At 44.9% G+C, this 20937-nt stretch overlaps 1 protein-coding gene across 1 annotated transcript in view; it reads right to left on the bottom strand.

Moving 5' to 3' along the window:
• Window positions 1-847: 847 nt before the first annotated feature.
• XKR7 (XK related 7) overlaps window positions 848-20937 on the bottom strand; it is a 181287-nt gene continuing 161197 nt past the window's right edge. The window contains exon 3 of the mRNA XM_069651008.1: window positions 848-7869. Coding sequence (XP_069507109.1) covers window positions 6911-7869 — 959 coding nt within the window. The 3' untranslated portion in view covers window positions 848-6910. The remainder of the gene's footprint in view (window positions 7870-20937) is intronic.

Genomic DNA, 20937 nt, shown 5'->3' with positions numbered 1-20937 from the left:
AGGGGCAGCGTGCTCGTCTTGAAAGCAAGACCATGCCGAGTAGCACGGGTTTGAATCCTGGTCCCACGATTAGAGGCTGGACTCGTGCAAGCATCCTTTGATCTCTTGGTCAGGAATGGCAACATTCAGGTGGCGGAGGCTGCTAAATGTGCGCTGAGTAAGGCTACTTGACATATAAGTCTCAGACTCCTCAAGCGGAGAAAGAAGCCATCACCACAGCGATGATGCGAGGGAAGAGCAACGCAGCTGTAAAATGTTCTGTATCGTTCATCTGTGCGCTCCTGGAGGTGGTGTACAAACAATGCGGTAAAAAAGGGCGATTACCTTCGGATCATTGTGCAAAGTGCAGTTGTAATGTCCGTTCTTTTTTAATCAGAGGCTGATACCGCTCCCAGGAGGGTGACCAGATGACCCATGGCACAAGGATCAGTATTTGGGTTTCGGGATAACTTTGTGACTGGGAATCACTGTCGTCTCAATTCCACAGGGTTTGGCAGCTAACACGCTACCCATAGACCACATTTGAGGATCCGCCCCAAATGTAGAATTCTCTGCGTGAAGTAGTCTGTGAAGAGATCACTAGAGCCAAGGAAATGACAAAACAGCCACCAAAGAAAGTCGGAGTGCCAAAAAGAAGCGAGGCAGTCACAAAGCAGTGAAGCGGTCAGGCAGTCAGGGATGGAGCGAAGGCTGTCAATGGAAAGGAAGAGGCAGTCGGGGTAGGGAGGGAAAGCAGCCAGGCGGGTTCTCAAGAATGGGAGTGAGGCTGTTGGCATTTGATGCAGATGTTGGATACATTAATATGCAGCACGTTATCATCAATTCAATAACGGAGGCAATCAACAGAAACATTAACGCCCAGTTTAATGTTCAAATCCCCGCTCTCCCTAAAATACATCCCCAGGTACAGTGCATAGAGTGAGAGCCCAAATATGCAGCACACATACTTCCCAGGATTCTTGCCGTTACCCCACTCACAACATGGCGTAGAACACTATACCGGGGACACCACTCAATCATGTGGTAATAGCACAATCTTTATTTTAAAAATCAAATAAATATTCCCTTCCCAAAAAATGAACTACAAGGAACTTCATTTTCACCCAGAACGTGCATACGCCAGCAAGGAGCCCATTTCAGAATGTGTGCCTGTTCTTCATATTATGGCACAGTTATAAATGCCAACCACTCCTTTAGAAAATCCCCAATCCTCTCAGCAGTGCCCCCACCTACCCTCTTCTCAGCAGTGAAGTGCTACCATATCCCCTTAGCAGTGACTCCATCCGTTCTGTTCTCTAAAATACTGCTGCACTCTCTCAGCAGTGCCTCCACCCAGTGGCTTCTCCCCAGTCCGGTGCTAACCTGGCATCTCTGCATGGCCTCCGCCATCCACTATCATCGGGTGCTTGGGAACCTACTCTCTCAGCTGCGCCTCCATCCACTCTCTTCTCAGGATCGCAATAGTCTTCCTACCACAGCTGTCCTAATATCCCTAACGTTGCGTCAATTCACTCAATTCTTGACGTGCCACCACCTACTCACTTCTCAGTGTTACAGTGTGTTATACCATTACAGCAGTAAGAGCAGAAACTCTCCTCACGACAGCACTGTGCACCTAGATGATTTCAGCAGAGACCCCAGCCACTATCCAGCTAACAGCACTGCACCCACTAGCTCCCCAGCAGTGCTGTGCCGCACTACAGTTTAAATAGAACTACCATCCCCCCTCTTCGCTGCTCTGAAATACCATCTAATCATTGTCCTTCATTCAGTTCAAAGATATCGAAGCCAGATTTGGAAACGCGCAACCTGCTGCTACCCTCACAGAGAACACATTACACAATCTCCCATGCTCCCAGCGCTAGGACACAGGAGCCTCTTGTAAGGTTCTGCATCTTGAGGTGGACCGATGCTTGTGTAAACACAGAACCTAATACTACTACAGCCTAGATTCTACACGCACCCACGTATAAGGTGATAAACGAAGGCACAGGCAGATTATACAAATTAATCAAGTTCAGGGTTTGATGGCGGAAACAGACTAGAATCGCCACTTAATATCAACTCTGCTCAATCCCTAGTACACACAAACTGCCCACTGCGACCCTTGAAATCAACCAGGTGGCCTTGTAGATTCTCTGGAACCATAAATCCACCTCTACAACTCAGTGCAAGCCTGGTCGTCCTCAGTGATCTCCTGGACGTTAGTGTACCCCACCTACTCCCTTGACACACCACAGGGCTTCCCTGGCCCATTGCAGGCATCACTTGACAGCCCTAACTCCATGGAGGCATATGTGGACTTTGATAGTCACCAGAAGCACCATTAAAACTTTGTTGACTCCATAGAGGCACTAGCTCACCTCATCGACACCATGTAGAGACACTAGTAGAAATTGCATGAGAGGATCATCTGTGATCTTGCATACACTATGGTGGCAATAATTGACCTTTCTAACTCAATGGCGGTAGTAATGGCTGACTCCCTGGAGTTACTAACAAACGTGCTTGTTCCCCTACGGTCACCAACTAAGACTTGGTCCACTGGAGCCACTAGGTGACCTCTTCAACTCAATGGCTACAGCAGTGGTCCTTGCAGACTGGAGGCGCAAGATAAGGTGGCTGGCTCCCTGGTACTAGTTTGCCTAAATGGCTCTCTAACGGCACCAGTACATCGTTATGACTTCCTGGAGGTGCCTGTCCACTTTTTCAACTTTCTGGAGGCATCTGCAGACCCTTCTTATTCTCTTGAGGCAGCAGTTGGCCACATTAGGCGCCTGGACACATTGGGCCTCATTACGACCTTGGAGGTAACCATGCCACATTTTGCGGCATGGCTTCCCCCATTCCGGGTACCAGGTCCGGGTTCCCTGAATGGGGAAATACCGGGCCATTCCAACCTTGGAGGGCCCGGTATTTCCCCATTCAGGGAACCTGGACCCGGTACTTCCCCATTCTCATTTGAGCCCCCATAGGGCTCGATGGGAATGGGGAGGATGCAAACAATGGGCCCGTTAATGACGGGCCCGTTGTTTGCATCCTGGGACCCGCTAAGGACGCCTGGTTTTACAGGTCCCGCAAGGAGACCTCGTAAAGAGGCGGTAGGGGGTTAACGGGGCCAGCAGGCCTACCGGCCCTGTTAACCCCCTACCGCCTTCCTCGTAATGAGGCCCATTGATTGACTTGGAGAACTCCCTGAAGTCCCTAGTTGAGCATACTGACTTATTGGAGGCCCGAGATGACAGTGTTGATTGCCATGAGATACTAGCAGAGCTTTTTGATGCCATACAAATACCAGTTGACATTATTGACTCCCAAAAGGTACTAACACAATTTGCTGAAACCCTGGATTCAAACGTGGACCTTGCTTACTCTGTGGGAGTATCCAACAGATTTGCTGACTTCATGGAGGGACTAGGTGACCTTACTGACTCCTTGGAAGCACCCTTTGACCTTGCTGATTCTATAAAGTAATCTGTAAATCTTGAAGCGTTATCTTAATTATTATGTATAGGCCCAGTAGGCACTAGATAGCCTTGAAGACTTCCCAGCATACCAGTTGTCCTTATAGATTCCCTAGATATACCAGTTGACCTTGCTTACTCTCTGGTGGCGCAGGTTGCCAAGCTTATTTTCTGGAAGGACCAATTGACCTTATCGACTCGTATTAGTTGATATTAGTGATGGTCTAGAGACACCACTTTACTTTATGGCTACTTGGAAGAAACAATAACACATTGCTAAACTCCTGGAGTCATCAGTTCATCTTGCTATCTCTCTGGAGGTGACGGTCAACCACCTCAAACTGGAGGTCCCCAGTGACTTTGCTCATCTTCCGGAAGATGCACTGTTCATACCGATTCTCTGAAAGCGCAAGCTCGTTTCATGGTTCCTTTCATGACACAAATGGTCTAATTGACTCTGAATGGGTGACTCCTGTTCTCAGAGAAGGCCAATAGTTACACATTCTTTCTTCTCATGGACTATTAACCAAAATGGGTTTCCGTCATGGGTCAATGGTGGCTGTGATAATGGAGAGTTGGTTGATGAGGCTTTATAATAGGTGTCCTTCACCTAACTGCATACAAAAAACACCCAAAGGCTTAAACATAACCATAGAGCATGAGCAGTGAACCTTTGCGCAACAAACCGATTACCTAACAGGGATCATATTAAATTTGCACTGGTTCGAGGTACATTTTGCACACCATTTTCATCAAGACAAAATGTCCCCTTATTTTTGGTGCATATTATTTCAAGCCATTTTTGTACCTGGAAATTTTTTGCCCTAGTGCAAATACCATGTAAAAGTTTCTGCAATGCAAAATCAGATCGAGGACGCTCACTGCCACCGCAGGAGACACACATCTGTTTAATGCTGAATATGCCAGGGGGGTCATGTGGTTACGAACACCCATGCCATACACTGAGGGTGACAACAAACGTGTAGGGGCGTCTTCCAAATGGCTTGGACATTAGTTTGCACTTCACCTTGGGACCAGAACGGTCTCTCTGGTACTTTTAATGGACACAAAATAATGGAAAGGAGTCTTTCCTAGGACAGTACCATAGAAAATATGCCTGGTTTACACACATCTTTAGAGACAGTCCTGCCTGCTGGATACCCAGCTGGAGAGATTGTGCTGCCCAGTGGAGCTAAGGTCTGTCTTCATGGGATGTTCTTGGTTAGTGATACATATGGGCTTTGACAGTGGTGCTACTTCTGGGATTTCCCAGTATCCCAACTGGACTGGTGCCAAATCTCCAGCATCCTAGTAACAAGGCAGGGTTGGTTACTGGTGTTTAAGTCCTTCGAGTTTGCATTGTGCATGCATGATGTTCCATCAGTCGCATGGCATGGCGTTGGTTGTGGTCACAGTCTGTCTGTCCCAGTCTACTCTGACAATGGGCAGCTCTCCAAGCTCTGATGGGGGCCTTTTGGACTTTGTCTCAGATCATATGATATTTACCAGCTCTGCCATATCAGGCTTACGGGAGGTTCCTCCCAATTCAGATATTAAGATTAGTGAGGTCAAGAATCTAAGAGCTGGGGACATGCCAAACACAAATGTCCGAAATCCATTCATATTACCAGACATTCCAACTTTAGAATAGGGGCCATTCCAGCATAACGCTGTGAAAAATCTGCTGATATCAGTGAGAGCTGGGAACACTCTATACCACCTAAATCAATAATGGAGTGATATGGTCTTGTTGAGGGAGAAACATTGGGGTTTGTTGCCTCAGCAATCCTTTTAGGTTGTGGAGGAGAGGTGGAGATATTTCAGACAATGATTCTATTGACAAGCTGGACAGTGGAACAGTTAGAATATATTTAAGGCAACCCTCCAGAACATGGATGCTAAGACTTTCTCTGTACTTCGATAGTGTGACGGCATGTTTTGTAGGGTGTGTTTTCCAATCTAGTCTACACTGTTCCAGAGTTGTGACCGCTAATACCACTGGTTGGCCGTAAGGCCGAGTGACTCGAAATGAAGGATCCTGTCCTTTACTCTAACAAGCGCACAGCTGTCCCTGTTATGAAATGATGGATGGGCACGCAGTACAAACGACTAGACGTTCCAAACATGGAGTACTAGAATCTCAAAGCACGGGGGACACCCAGGTAACAGTCTTGAGTTTGTAATATGGCTGGAGTGGGAAAAGGTCTCATCCGCCTGAATGGAGAGAGCCTTGGTCACTAGGATTAGGGATTATCTCCCAAAGGCCCTCACATGGGGCCAACATTTAGGTTTATGGGTGGCTTGCAAAGATGTTTGTCAAAGCAGCACTAGCAATGTTCTACAATAGAAACTGGGTGTGACTTCGCTTCACACTGGATGTTGGCAGCCTAACTGCTTTGTGCTGAAGGCGTGGAGCGGCAGCCCTGTGTATTGCAGGTGTGGGGTGGACTGGGGTGGACGCTCAGCATGATGGAACTGGATGCAGCACTTAGAGTAGCACTTCCTTCCTAAGGAGGCTGAGGTTGGCACCACTTCTTTAATGGGCACCGATACATGGTAATTCTGTTGGGTGGAGGCCGAGAGGGGAACCTCTGGTGGAGGCTGATCAGAGCACTTCTTTCGGGTGGAGACTGTATGAACCACTTTAGGGAGTAGATTGGGTGTCTCCTCTTCATAGTGGAAGTTGAGAGAACATGTGTCGTACAGAGGGGGCGGGGGCAGGGCACCTCTGTTTGCCTGACCTCAGATGTAGCACCAATTACACTGGCGCAGAGTAGAGGACCCTGCTGACGGCTTGCACCGCGGTACTCTGCACCAAACGGTGTTCTGTGTTAAAGGCTGGAATAGCACCGTGATATGCTGGAGCACTGTTCCTTCTGCATGACCCGGGGGCATATTGGGATGTAACCTTGTGTATATTTCCAGAATGGATCAGAAGGGCACCGTTCAGTGCGACCTGTTGATAATCATTGGCACCCCCTTACTGGGGCCTAAATGCCATGCCTGAACCGACGCATTCTGCCATTTCCTAACTACTGTGGCAGTGCGGTCCTGCTGTAAGTTTAGAAGATGTCTCTGGCCTTCATCCAGATACAGAGCTGCAAAAAAAATCAACGAGAGTACTTTGGCTGAGCACTCCAGGGGAGCCATACACTCTGTAGTGCCAGCTCTCCTATCCAGGACAAGTCATTGCACTTGACTCCAAAGCCCTTTGCATGTCCCCTCTGGTCCACCCGCATCTTCCCCAGTTACCTTCTTACAAACAAAAGACGAAACTAGCGAAATGCAAAGGAGATAACACGACAGCCCATCTTTGAAGGAGCTCAGTGCCCAGCAGGAGGCTGCACCGCTCCCTGGCAAGCACCAGCCACCTGTATCCCTACAGGCGGTCAAGAGCAGAGGCCCTTCAGGTATCCCTGAAGCAGATAGTGGAGTCAGCAATGGCACTACACTGTGGTCTCATACTCCATCACCTCTTGGGCCTCACCCACACTTCGGTATTGCAGACGGGGTGTAGCCGGGGAAGAATATTCCAGCGCCAAAATTGTTTTACGGAGGCGCCTGTCTATAAAATGTGCATCCCAGGCAGGGTACTTTTTGCGGGGTAAGTCTATCCGGATAACAGGCCCTTCTGTCCTGAGGGTGCGGGCCACAGGTGTGGGTGGGAGGCTGGGTCGCACCTGGAAAACAGGTATACAGCTGTCCCTGTCTCCTGCCACACCTTCCCGCTCGCCCCCTGTAGTCCGAGGTAGAGAGCGTGGAGGGCTCGTGACCACCTCCCCCGGAGTCCCTGGGCAAACCTCCTCCACCTCCTGGAAGGCAGAGCCCTGTGTCTGGCTACCAAACATAGGCCCATTGGGGTGCAGCAAGCAGTAGTAGATGCACATGAAAAAGACCCCTAGGGCAAAGCTGCAGGTGACCACACAGACAATGAGGAGTGCGCTGTAGTCAGAGATGCTGTTGTGGTGGGGCTCACGATACTGGAACCAGAGCAAAGTGAGTGCTGCATTCTCAGAGAGTGCAATGAGGTAATATGTGGTCATACGACAGCGTGTCGGCCCTTCCTTGACGTTGAACCAGCAGAAGATGTAAATGATGCCCACCACCATGTTGTAGATGATCTCCTCCCATTTGGACATGCAGAAGTCGGTCTCGTCGCGGATGATCCAGAAGGTCATGAAGAACCAGTGGGCGACGATGAAGATACCAAAGTAGAGCTGGAAAACGGAGGCAAAGAGCGAGAAGGCAATGGCGCGGGCGGCAATGGTGAACAGATGCCAGAGGATCTGCACCAGCACACCTGTGTAGGACATGGGCATCTTGTCATCTCGTGAGTCACGAAGCACCTTCTGATAGGAGCCAATCATCCAAGCCAGGGAGACCAGAGAGGCAGAGGCAGAGAGACCTGCAGCAAGAGACAAAAATAGTATGATTAGTGCTCCACAGAAACCTACAAGGGGAGCACAGGAGAGCTTTGAGGGGAGGGGAGAACCTGTGTGTAGTTTGTAACACTGTAGGTCAGTGGTTCACATTTCAAGTTGCAAGCTACCAGCCAAGAATAAAAAGAAAGTCACTCGCCCCCTGAATTGTCAACTTTTTCACACCACAATCTCCTCCATTCCAATCTTTCCTTCCCTCCTCAGTTCTCTTCCCCTCCCTTCTAGGAGTCCGGCTAGTCCTGTGTATCCCCCTGTTACTACTTCCCTTTCTGCTGCTACTTCCAACACTCCTGCAAAAACAACTTCTACCCTTGATCTTTTTCTTCAGCTTAATTTACAGATTCTTTGACACACTGAGACTGGGATTTCTACCTTTAACACCACTCTGTGCCCACTGCTCTTACTACCCCAATGCCGTAGCAATAAGACCTGTGCCATTCCCTCTGATAATCAGGCATTGAAAGAGGCACAGCTGTATTCCTTCACTTGTGGACTCCCTGAATGTATCTATCACTTCTGTCAAACTATTGCCCTATTTTTTACATTCTTTTCTTTCTAAACCTGCGGTCTAATCTCAGTTATCTCTTTAACTTGATTCTTATTCGCTACTCCAACCAATACAAGCTGGACTTCGCCCCCCCACCCACTTCCCCCCATGCTCACTCTACTGAAATACTTTTGCTTCATGGAGGATAGCTCAGCGGCACTGTGCTCCCCTTGGAAACAATATGACACAGAGCAACACAGGTTCAAACCCCAGGTCTGCGCTTAGAAACCTCTGGGTATTAAGAGCGTTATATATAAACTATCATATCATATCATGCTACAAACATTCTCACTTCTTCTAGTCACACCAAGTTGTATTCTCACCTCATCTCTTGGACCTATCTTTGGCTTTCAATATGGTGGATCTGCCTAGAATTTGATCTTTCTTAGGTATCCCTGTCTTTCTAACCACTCCCACTCTGGATCATAGGCTATCAACTCGTCTGGTACCCTTACCCTACATTACAGTGTTCATGTTTCAGTCCTGGTCCCTTCTTATTCTCTTTCTTTGCTAATTCTATCCTTCACACCTTATATGCTGATGATCCATACACCTTTCTTTCCTCATCTTCTTTCACTGATCACCTTCAACTCTCTATCTCTGACTGTCTCTCAGCCATCAAGCTCCGGGTATGCTATTATCCTTTTCCTCTTAATTCATCTAAGACAGACATTATTGTATTCCCTTCCTCTCACGGCTTCTCCCCTTTTTGTAATACATAGTTCTTCTTATCTTCTCCCTCTCCCCTTTTCTGTTCTTAATTTAGTGTTTGTTTTTCATTCCTCACTCACTTTCTCTTCTCACATCACCTCTCCTGCGCTGATCTCTGCCAAATTTATAATATCCTCAAAGTTCACAATTTTCTTACTTTTTCTGCCACTATAGCTCTCTAAGAGTTTGCTGGTATTTGAAATACTGTAAAAATCTAATCCTTTAACCAAATGCAGTATTGATGCGATAACAAGGAGGGCATGCATGATTTACAGCCATGCTAATCCTTTTGTTATTCCCCAATTTGGAGACCCAAAGGAAACAATTTGGCACTTGTGCTATCACTGCATACGGTAATACAGCACGTAGTAACGAATTTGTGTGGATGTGATTGCCTCCACACAAAAGAAAATGGTATGTAAGAGATTCAGCAATGAAACTTGTGATTTTGCAAAGTGGTAAAACAGGTGCTATATCCAAATAGCCACTGTTTTACTGCTACCGCCAAACTCGTAATTCTGTCCTAACTCTCTTACTGTCTTGCTATTCATCTGTTATTTTTGTTTCCTATCCGTTGCAATATTTATCCTTATCTACCATCGGTTTCACTATGTGTGCATTGTCGTTAAATGTGGTAATTGACTTGCCCCTAATCATCTTTATTCTCTTGTTCCTTTGTACCCACCTCGTAGTTCTCTTCCACCCCAATCTCTTTCTTTCGGATGGCCCTCAACCTCCTTGTGTCCAATCAAGATTTCACTAATTCTCCTTTCTCACCCCAAACTATGGAACACACTCCCCTACTCTTTACCTCTACTCTTGCCTCTTTCTGATCTGCTCTCAAAACTCATCTAGTTACTACTCCCTCTTATCTAAGCATGTTACACCATTTTGCGTGTACTGTCTTACTCATGAATTTCTGTTACCATTCCTTTTGTAATTATGCAGAGTTCCTTGTCAAAACCGCTTCATAAATTAAATAAATATTTGAGTTGTGTGGACAAACGCTGGCTATGGCGCAGCCACTCTAGTAACATGTATTTGGACCTTCACATAGACTTGTCACCATGTGCTCCACTTGCAATTCTACTTTTAAAGGCGTACATGAAATAGGTGACTGTATAGGCAGCATTGACAAAGGCTATGACAGCCAGGCTTAGTCAAAGCACTTACAATGGGGGGCTCCCTTTGAGGTACTGACAGACAAGTTCCTGAAAGCCTACCGCCATTTCCTCAAAACACTACCCAGAACACAGAAATATGACAATGGCACTTAGTGCTGTTGCTGGAACATTTGTTGTGAGAAGTTTTGATCATTTGGTATAAAGCCTGAGAAAATGACAAGCGCCAAGAAGCGTTAAGCCAGAAACTACTGCAATTAATGCCGACCCAAGAAATGGCGGCGTCTTGAAGGCATTGCCTGACAATAGTAGGGCACGTACTAGATAATGCAGGGTGACTGCCCATCTTGATGCAGCTGCCCACTTGCCCACAGCTTTGAAGAAGACCAATATTGGGTAGAAACACGTGTCGGTTGAGTGTATTAATAACTCACCAACGGATATAAAGCGACATGACTGCTCCAATTCTTTGTAAAATCTGTATACAACCATACAAAGAGTCATTACTTCAATGAACCAGCGCCCGGGTGATACCAGTTATTCGACCGAAATTCACATATTAGATAAGACCTAAGTGGACATGTGTCGTATATTTCTAGGTCGGAAAGGGAGCCAGGTAGAGGGTGCTGCCTCCTGATTTTGTGAAGCCTGTTCCTGAATAATTTGGAACCTTAATTTTAAGACTAGAGGTTGGATGCCAAAGTAGTGGGTGACCAGGATATAGGCCAACGTCTTTTCGCATGATACAGTTTAAGGGCCATACACGTGATGATGGGGGACTTTTCACATATTATGCCAAATAATAAGCTTGTTGTGGAGGAAAATAGGATACCACAAAATGTAGGGCAAATACAAACTGTGATTTTGATTTGGTTAAAACCAAAACACGTCTGATCTCCACAAACAGGTAAACCACCTGTTTTATGGATAAAACTACTGTGGTTGAGGACAGAATGAACTCATGTGACTATGACCTAATGGTAACCAAACTCCTGGAGAACCGGAACCATTACAAAGCCCTAAAAGAGGATCCCAGCCACACCTTACGAAGGGACTTTGCAAACATAGTGGAAGAATCAGCCTGTGAGGAACACATCAGTGCCAAAGAGGCGGCATTTCTCACTCCCAGATTCCCAGAATTACCGGTATTTTATGCGCTACCAAAAGTGCACAAGGGCACAACACCCCCGCCGGGAAGACCTATCGTAGCAGGGGTTGAATCCATCTTGGAACCTTTATCACAATTTGTCGATTTCTTTCTAAGACCAGAAATCCCAAAGATGCGCTCCCACTTGAAAGATACAATGAGCGTCTTGAACATGCTGCATGAGGTCACTTTTGATCCAGCAACTCAATTTCTGGTGACACTAGACATCGAAGCATTATATACCAACATTCCACAAACAGCCACATTGCAAATTGTGGAAAAAGTACGAGAATTGGAGCCCCCAACGGCAGTACCAATAGAAACAATTATGCAGATGGCCGAACTAGCACTAACTCGAAACTTCTTCCTACATAAACAGACCTTTTACCAACAATGTTCAGGGACCGCCATGGGGGCTACATTTGCGGCATCCCTCGCTAATCTCTACTTAGCGGAATTTGAAGAGCTAAACATCTACACACCAACCAACCCCTATAGATCACAGGTATCCCTGTGGACGAGATACCTTGATGATATCTTGGCGATCTATACAGGGACGAAAACATCTTTCTTGGAATTCCTGGACAGGTTGAATTCTCGAAATCCTTTCTTGAAATTCACACACTGCATTTCGAAAAGAAGTGATACACTTCCTAGATGTAGAAATTAGTTCAAATGAGGGACAACTGACCACGACAGTCTTTAGGAAACCCAGACCGTAATGCCCTACTGGACTACACAAGCTTCCATCCAAGAAGCCTACGTGAGAATTTACCCTTTGGCCAATTTTTGCGCTATAGGCGCAACTGCTCGAGCTTACAAGAATACGACATCCAAGCACAGACTCTGGCAAATAAACTATCAGAACGGGGATACCCCAAAAATACCATCAAAATGGCCAGAAAAAGAGCCAGAAACATCCCCAGAACCATCACTTTACAGCAGGAAATATGCCCAATAGGTGAAAAAACAGTAACTGCAGTGTTCAGTTACTCCAATAAGGTGAACCAAATCAAAAGAGAAATTGTGAAACTTTGGCCATTACTAAACATGGGCCCAGTGAAGCTCCCTTTCCCACGTTTCGCCATCTAAAAGAGGACAAATTTGAGAGACAACCTCATACATTCCTACATGCCAACCCAGTCAGTGCCCAATCAAACCACTCTTTGGGAGACAACACCAGCATCTGGACACTCCCCATGCGGTCAATGCAACGTTTGCTCCCTCACAAAATGATCCCAAACCTTGGACCTTGGTCTAACAACTCCATGGCGGCAACAGTCGCTGACTAACTGCAATACTTCGAACGTTATTTACATGATTAACTGCCCATGTATTAAAAAATATATAGGCATGACCACCGGACCTATAAAAAAACGCATACAAGAGCATCAGTCGTGCATAAGAACAGAACGGGAAAATGCCCCAATGGTGGAACACTTTAAATTAAAGAAACATAAAGCAAACAAAATCACATGGACAATGATAGAGAAAGTGACCTGTCCGAGAAGAGGTGGGGACATGGCCAATTTGCTCCTAAAAAGATAGCAAAAATGGGTCTTACGCCTTAGATCAGACCAATCAGGCCTGAATGAGAATATCCCCTGGCAAACTTTAGCTATGATCAGCTAAACCTCTGGGCGCAGATACAATACGTTCTAAATGTCCTCTAGATATGCCAGCAAATTACATGAATTCAGTCACCCATATGTACACATCACGTGCACATCCATGTCCGCCATTTCTAATCCACATCGATATGTACAATTGTGGATGTTTTATCCACAAAACATTTTTTCAGGTATGATGTTTACAAAACAGTGACATCCTTCAGACCCAGAACGAAGCCATTTCACCGTTGGGCTACAAGATGACATATATAACAACTTGTGGACAAGGAATGATATCAGCTTGTGCAAGTGAGAGCAATTGCGCATACCCGTTTTCAATTATCCAACACGGCCACGGCACAATAATATGTGCAGGGCGAGCCGAGACCGAAGTGATCAGGCACCAGTGTCTGACTAACAGAGGTGCCTGACTTCCGGGTAACGCGCATCCACGATAACCAATGAAATGCGACGTTGTTCCTGGCAGCTGTCACATGAGCTGCGGCAGATTACGAACGCACGCTCAGTCTAAATAATATAATGCGATGCGTTCGGCAACAGTCACATGACCTGTGACGGACTGCACAACGGGCCGAGCAGACGGACGCTGCAGATGTCCTTTCGTGCACGGACGTACTATAGCACACAGCACCTGAAACAATCAGGTAAGACCTAGTATCCACGAGTCAGAAACAAAGACAAGTGCAGAGGGATTACGGCCCGGGAACAAGTGACTCGCGTCACACACCTTTCGGCTCCGGGCTGTTTTACCATCTGGCTCCCGACATTGTTTTACAATTGTTTTTACAATTTTGAGAGTAAAAAGACCAGGACACAGAGATAGGGGGCATACTAACTCCTGCTCCTTTTTACCAGGTTAGGACTCCACCTCTGACCACCGAGGACACAATTTACCATAGGAATTTTACCGCATGACCACAGATGAAAACATCATGTCAACTCAACTGTAACATGCAGGTTGGTGATCCCTAATGGTCACCAACGCAATATGATGTATATACATATATATTATAGATCGTATATATACCATGGTCCGGTGGAACAACACACCACAAAATGGCATGCATAGATTACAAAATATAACATCAGTAGGCTCAAATATGAAAAATGGGGGTTTCCCTTTGGAAAATAATAAATGGATCATAGACTAACACCAGCTTGAGAATTATGATAATAGGCAAGAACCAATCATATCTTGTGTTGTGTATTCACAGTTTGAATAGTATGAATAGAACTGTTCATTCGAAAGCCATTAATGGCAGTTATTAACCAAATGGTGACATGTGTATATTGTTGTTTTTGTTACACAGTGTCACCCGTCTGTACCAGCCAAAAGACACATTAAGGAGGTGTTAAAGTAACTCTCCCGCCTTCTCTATTTGCTTGAAATCCAAGTATTGGTATGTACTGATTAGACCTACCTTCTAGTTGAAAACCATAAGATTGTCCTGAAGAAAGCGATCACATCACACACGCTGTCGCTGAAACCGGTAGACAGTAGTTGCTACAGTCTATCGATACAAATACAATTTTCTATATAAGTATAACATAAGTAAGAATAACATCTAGGGAAACTCATAGTGAAGTGAGGATTGTCTTTATGTTGGTTCAAAACACAACTTGTGAGTTTTTATAATTTGTGTTTTTATTTGTGTTTCTCTTCAAACTTCGGTCTGTGTGGTTGTCACACAATCCCTAGGTCATTAAAGATTGTATAACCCAGTGGATGTGTATACACTCAACCACTACACTACCGAGTGTAAACTTGGCTATCTGTCTCTTCCAATACGGACACATAGTGGAAGAGAGTGCTTGAGGAGCATGACTTCAACAAGGCTGAATGTTATTAACAACAACTAGAAGTAAATTGTTTACTTTCTTATTCTGTCTCCTATTTGTAGGCGATACACTAGCGCTACACAGGGACAGACTTGGGTAGGAGGAAGGGATATTCAGAAATTTAACTATCCCTTTCTGTCCTCTCTCACAGCCTTGTTTTTTCTGCGAATGGCTAAATCCACAGCAGCTCTCTGTTGTCTCTTTTAAAAACTAATTCTGCCCTCAACCACAGTAGTTTTATCCATAAAATAGGTGGTTTGCCTGTTTGTGGAGATCAGACGTATTTTGGTTTTAACCAAATCAGAATCACAGTTGGTATTTGCCCTACATTTTGTGGTATCATGTTCATAGAGTAAGGGCACTTCCCCGTTAACCCACTCTCCCGGCCCCCTCTTTTTTCGTGAAGGAAAATAGACCAAATAGTGATGATTTGAAGAGAAATGGGCAATGCACACATTTTATTTTAATGAAATCATCTGGATTATATTTTCACTGCCTGGAAATTCGTTTTGCTAGAAGTTTGAGGTGGAAGCCACAGGGGGAACATCTTAAATCTATGCTCAGCCAAACCCTAGGATGAATTACAAGCTTTATATGTGAAAGTAGAACAAATGGTTTCATTTAACATGCCACGCATATCACAGTCCCACCTAGTAGCCATCATTGGAAGTTAAAACCACAGATCAAAGCACTGTAGATATGCAGCGATTCAATTAAAAATGTACATTTATGTCAAATGTCTAGATTATTTGTTCCATTTGGCAATGGGGTTTATAAAGTGAAGGTGGTGGCCAGCACTTTGCATGCTGTAGTACTTTGGGGTTAGGTTTCATGTGCTTTGCTAACACTGTGGGGTTAAAATACAGCCCCAGAGTGACAGGGACTGAGAGGCCATGCTAGGCCCCTATTGTGAGAGTGAAGCCAGCCAATGTAGAGTCCCACGGAAATATAAAAGCCAGTACAAAACAGTGATTTCCGACATAAGGCCTAGTGAAATGAAAGAAATGGGCCTCCTTCCACTGTATTAAAATGGACAGGCGATCAAGTGAAAGGGAGTGGTATCGGGTAATAAAATCATGGCAAAAATGTTGCCGGTAAAAGAAATCGCAGCAAAGATGCCGTAGTTTGACCTGGTAAAGGTGTACCCCATTATACCATTTAAGGGAGCGGGTTTGTCCCCCACCCCTCTTAAATAGTATAATGGGTCCGGGGTTTGCGGGGGTGTCCCCCGCATCCTTTACATGATTGTGGCGGCAAAACCACAGCATTTTTGCCGCAATATTTTGTATTCACGGCCATTTTTTGCTGCAATTTTAAGACATGGAACCAAGGGAGTCTACCTGAGAGCTTAAAACTGCTGTATGTGCCCAATGAATGGGAAAAGACATGTGTGGCTGGAAATGTTTTTTTTCCTAAAATGTGAACAGTTACAATTTCAACTTAAACAGACGGATAGCAGCATGGGACATTGACTTCTATACAGCACAAGACGGTAATCCAGAAATCCAAAGTGAAGCCAAGAAATTTGCATTTGTTCATAATAAAAATACATATTTTCATCATATAAAATGACAACCTTTAAAGGGAAAGGCCTATTTGGTTTTGTGTAAAAATGAACACTGGTTTCTATGTAACTGTGGCATATGTATGAATAATACCAAAAGTGAACTTATATCTGTCCAAACAGTATGTAAAGAAATATTGTATTATAAACAACATGCCCAGATGCAATGCTAAATGTTACATGTAAACACATCTTGTCGATTTAAATGCTGTATTTTCAGAAGTATGGATGCAGCTTGTGTCTTTCCACTGAAATGAAACTACCACCTTAAGGCCTGGGGCCCTCTAGAAGAAAACAGGCCTGGGTTTCAGTTAAATGCAAAAGAAATATAAATAATTTGATCGGAATTGTGGAGGGGTAGATAAGCTGGCCAGCAGAAATGACCTTTTAAGGTCAGGCCTCCCCATTAACTGTGCATTAGTGGCCAACAGAAATGACCTTTTTAGGGCTAACTCGACCTCAAGAAATGGCCTTCAGAGCCACTAACAAGTCTTCAAATGCTGTAGAAATAGTCCCTGCTGATAAAGCGATGTTTGTGTCAGGTCACAGAATAGAAATGAAAAGAAAAAAGGTGGGGGCTACATATGAAACCATGAACTCCCATGTGATGCAGTGCCACAGATTAACATTGGGCCACCTTTTCTTAATAAAAAAGAGCATTGTGTGTCCCAGCGAGCTCATCCCGGACTAATATTAAAGGGGATAAGATGCCAGTCGGCACCATGTAAATATGAATTCGGTGTGATGTATACAATTTGAGTTATGAAGAAAATTATGAATCTAGCCTTCTCATAATTCCAAGGAAATAGAAATTTGGTGTGGTGATAGAGTGGGAAATTAATGTTTGAATCTTGAAGTGTTGGAGTTTTAACTATTTTGGCTCAGGAGCAAATAAAAAAAAAAAGTCGGACCTCCCTGGAAGGGCGTGCCGAAATAACATTCGTTTTTTCCGACTCGCCATAAAATATAGAACTCAAATATATATATATATATATATGTGCCCGCAGTTATCGGAAAATTTAAGATAGCTGCCATGTTGTGAGATTTTTTAGGAACACTGAAAAGTTAAACCCACTTGTCATTTTGGGATGATGAATTTTTCTCCTCCCTCAGCCTCCATCATCCACATCTCCCTACTCCTTGCCCATTTAGCAGGCAGTGGTCGTATTGGGGGAGGGAGAGGGCTAGCCAATCCGTATCGCGGGAATTATGCTAATAATGGAGTGTCACCCAGTCCTAAAAGAGATCAGTTTTCAATCTGAGAGGGGCTTTGAGGGCTGGACTCTGCCACTCTATTCCTGTAAGTAGTCTACTTCTGGACTCTTGCGAGGAACAACTAGCAGAGAGACACAGAGAGCTACCAAGGCCTTAAACATTGCATGGGAGACAGAGACTGGGAAATCTAGAAGCTAGCTGTACCTGCCATTTCAGCAGCCAGAGGAGGACTGGATGCTGTGGACTATCCATGACTGAAGCCTTTGACCAGATCTGTGCAGTCCTCAGAGGAGCCCTGCTGTTTCCCTGAATGCCACATAACCAATGCCTCCCATGTAAGTAGATTCATCCAAATGCCAACAAAAGTGTGGGGGGGTAATCTGCCAGCCTTAATATCCATCTCGCAGAGCGGGAGGGGGGGAACTGGGTAGACCCTTGGCACATTTTATTAAATATAACTCAAATTAATTCCCCCATAGAAAACCTCCTTATCTATTTTAATTGAATTGTGTTGGGAACTGCCTGCCTTAATCCTTTCCATTAAATTGTGGGGCGGGTGAACTGTGTAGACCCTTAGTGCATTGAATTTAAGTTAAATCAATGAATTCCCATATAGAAAATCACACCATGAGTGTTTTTAGAGTTTGAAACTAACAAAGTTCATGCCCAGTGTGTTAGAGCCGGTATAGAGAATAAGTACTTGGGTTACTATTTTTCTGTGAAACCCCTGATTTCTGTACAGAAGGGGGTGTCCATAATCCCAAAATCAGTAATCCTAACACTCTGCCATTCAAGTGGATGTAGAATGTGCAAACCTAATTTCCCATTAAGTACCTTCCCCAAACTATGGATTTCAAATAAAAAAGCCCAAAACTATTTTCCCATTGTGTTTATTTCCCAAACCCTGCCTTTCTAATAAAAAGTCAAAACGATGTTCCTACTGTATTCCCACTCCCTGTACCTGGACTTTAAATTAAGGGGTCATATATAACTGATGTCTGTGGGTGGGTGTTGCTGGGAGAGAAGAGCATTGTGATAACCCAAGCAATCAGTGGGGGTTGTTTCAAATTTCCTACTTGTTAATGTGCTATGAAATCCTATGTGTGCATTGATTTCAAGTCTTCAAATTCAACCTGTGTTTGTTGTAGTAACTGAAAGTCCATTAGAAATATAGGTCAGTCAATCTGTGCCAGTAATTTTTGTGATATTGTGTAGTGCCACAGCGTAGGTGGCTGATGTTTTGGTGACTGTTCTATTATTCTTTGTAAAAACGTAAATAAATATGTATTCTTACTATACAGTGGTCTGCTTCCTAGCCCATTGGTGGTAAAGAGGGTATTTGCTGTATGGTACGAGATAGGTTAGAGGCCTCACTAAAGTTGAATCTGCAAAGCACTTTGTTGTGAGCCATCTGGTTTACGAGGGGGGGGGCAACCCGAGTTGAGAGTGACCGCCCAATAAATCATGAAAACACTGCCAAAAATTGTGTTTTCTCACCTTTTTTATTTGAGCAAGACTACCCAAGTATCACCCTTTTGGTTCAGGCTACGGGTATTTAATATTTTATACCTGATTGCCATATGTTCCCTTTTGAATTGGATACAGCTATGGTATAACCCCAATGCAATCTTATATATAAAAATATAATATAATCAGGGCTCAAAATGTTTACTCACCACTCGCCATTGGCTAGTGATAATTGAGTCTTGGTGAGTAAGAAATGTTGTGAATTTGTGAAATGCTGACTATGACCCGAAGGTATCCTGGCGTTGAGAACCCAAATAGGAAGCAAAATAACCAGACAACAGAACCAAAGCAGAAAACAAGAATAAACCGTGCAACAAAAGTAGTGAGTATTTAGCCAATTTTCTGGGAAAGAAAATGATCATCCATCTTGAGGATGCAAAAAGGAAGAGAATTCCACAAGGCAGCTGCGGCAACAGAGAAAGCCCTTCCACCTATAGTGGCTCTGTGAAACCCAGGGACCCGAAGGAGATAAAGGTTAGCTTTGCGAAGATTTCTAGTCGGCACATATAGGCTGATCTTTCTCTCAAGTAAACAGCCCCCAAGCCATGGAGAGTTCGATGAACAATGGAAAGAGACTTACATTTTATTCTACTGTCCACAGCCAGCCAGTGAAGATGTCACAAACACTGGGGAAACATGAGCAAACGTAGGTAGGGCCGCTGCTTACCGAGTGGCAGAATGTTGCAATATTTGAAGCCTACTGATATAGTATTTAGGGTGGGCAAGTAAGGTTTAAGTTACTTACCTGTAACTATTGTTCTCCAGCATGGGTCTGGCATGGATACACATGCCCATGAATATTCCCCGTCGTCAGGCTGGGAATTCTCTGTTAAATAAAAAACAGTTTCACTTTAACTTACAAACTGTATTTCTCCTTTGAACCAATCACTGTCTTCCGGGTCATACTGCCCCCATCCAATGACGGTCCTCTCTCTAAGACCCTCCTCTGGCAGCCATCTTCAGATTTGGTGGCAGAATGACCAAAAAGGGCGGCGGAGGGAGGGTTTGCATATGAACCCATGCCAGACCATGCTGAAGAACAATAGTTACAGGTAAGTAACTTAAACCTGGTCATGAATAACGAATACATAGCAGTACAACATTACACAACCACGGGAGCTGGCAAGGCTCAACAGAAGCAATTGCACTTACCCCTGGAACAGACTCACCTCAAGCAAACAGTTTGCATAGCACTGCTTGGCCGACTCTCTACTCCTCTCTGGAATCTCTGTTGATGCAGTAGAATTTCATAAAGGTGTGCGCGGACCTCCACGTTGCAGCCCTGCAGATGTCAAGCAGGGGCACACCAGACAGGAACACCGTTGTCACAGCGATTGGTCTGGTGGAGTAGGCTCTTGGACGGCCGGGCAGCAGTCGGTTAGCCAACCGATGACACTGCGTGATGCAGCCGGGGAGCCATTTTGAAATGGAAGCCTTGAACAAGGCCTTCCCATGGTTCACAGGACCAAAGTTGACGAAAAGCTGTGAAGTCTTCCGAAAACTCTTTGTGTGCGTCTCGTTGAGCTTCAGGGCACGAGCAACGTCCAGCGAGACAAAGGTTTCGGAAAAAAACAGAACACCAAAGGCTTGTTGAGATCTGAAAAGTCCTTGGAGAAACTCCTTGATGAGTCAGTGGGACCAAAGTGGAGATCTTCCTGGTGACCTGGTGTAGCGGGAGATAGCCGCCAGATGTACCTTAATGGATGTGTGTGCCAGTCCGGCCTTGGAAGGA

This window comes from Ambystoma mexicanum, chromosome 3p (genome assembly GCF_040938575.1).
Source record: "Ambystoma mexicanum isolate Mex_15411 chromosome 3p, UKY_AmexF1_1, whole genome shotgun sequence".
Classification (NCBI taxonomy): domain Eukaryota; kingdom Metazoa; phylum Chordata; class Amphibia; order Caudata; family Ambystomatidae; genus Ambystoma; species Ambystoma mexicanum.
The sequence above is the reverse complement of the archived record's forward strand: the minus strand, read 5'-3'. Positions and strand labels throughout refer to the sequence as shown.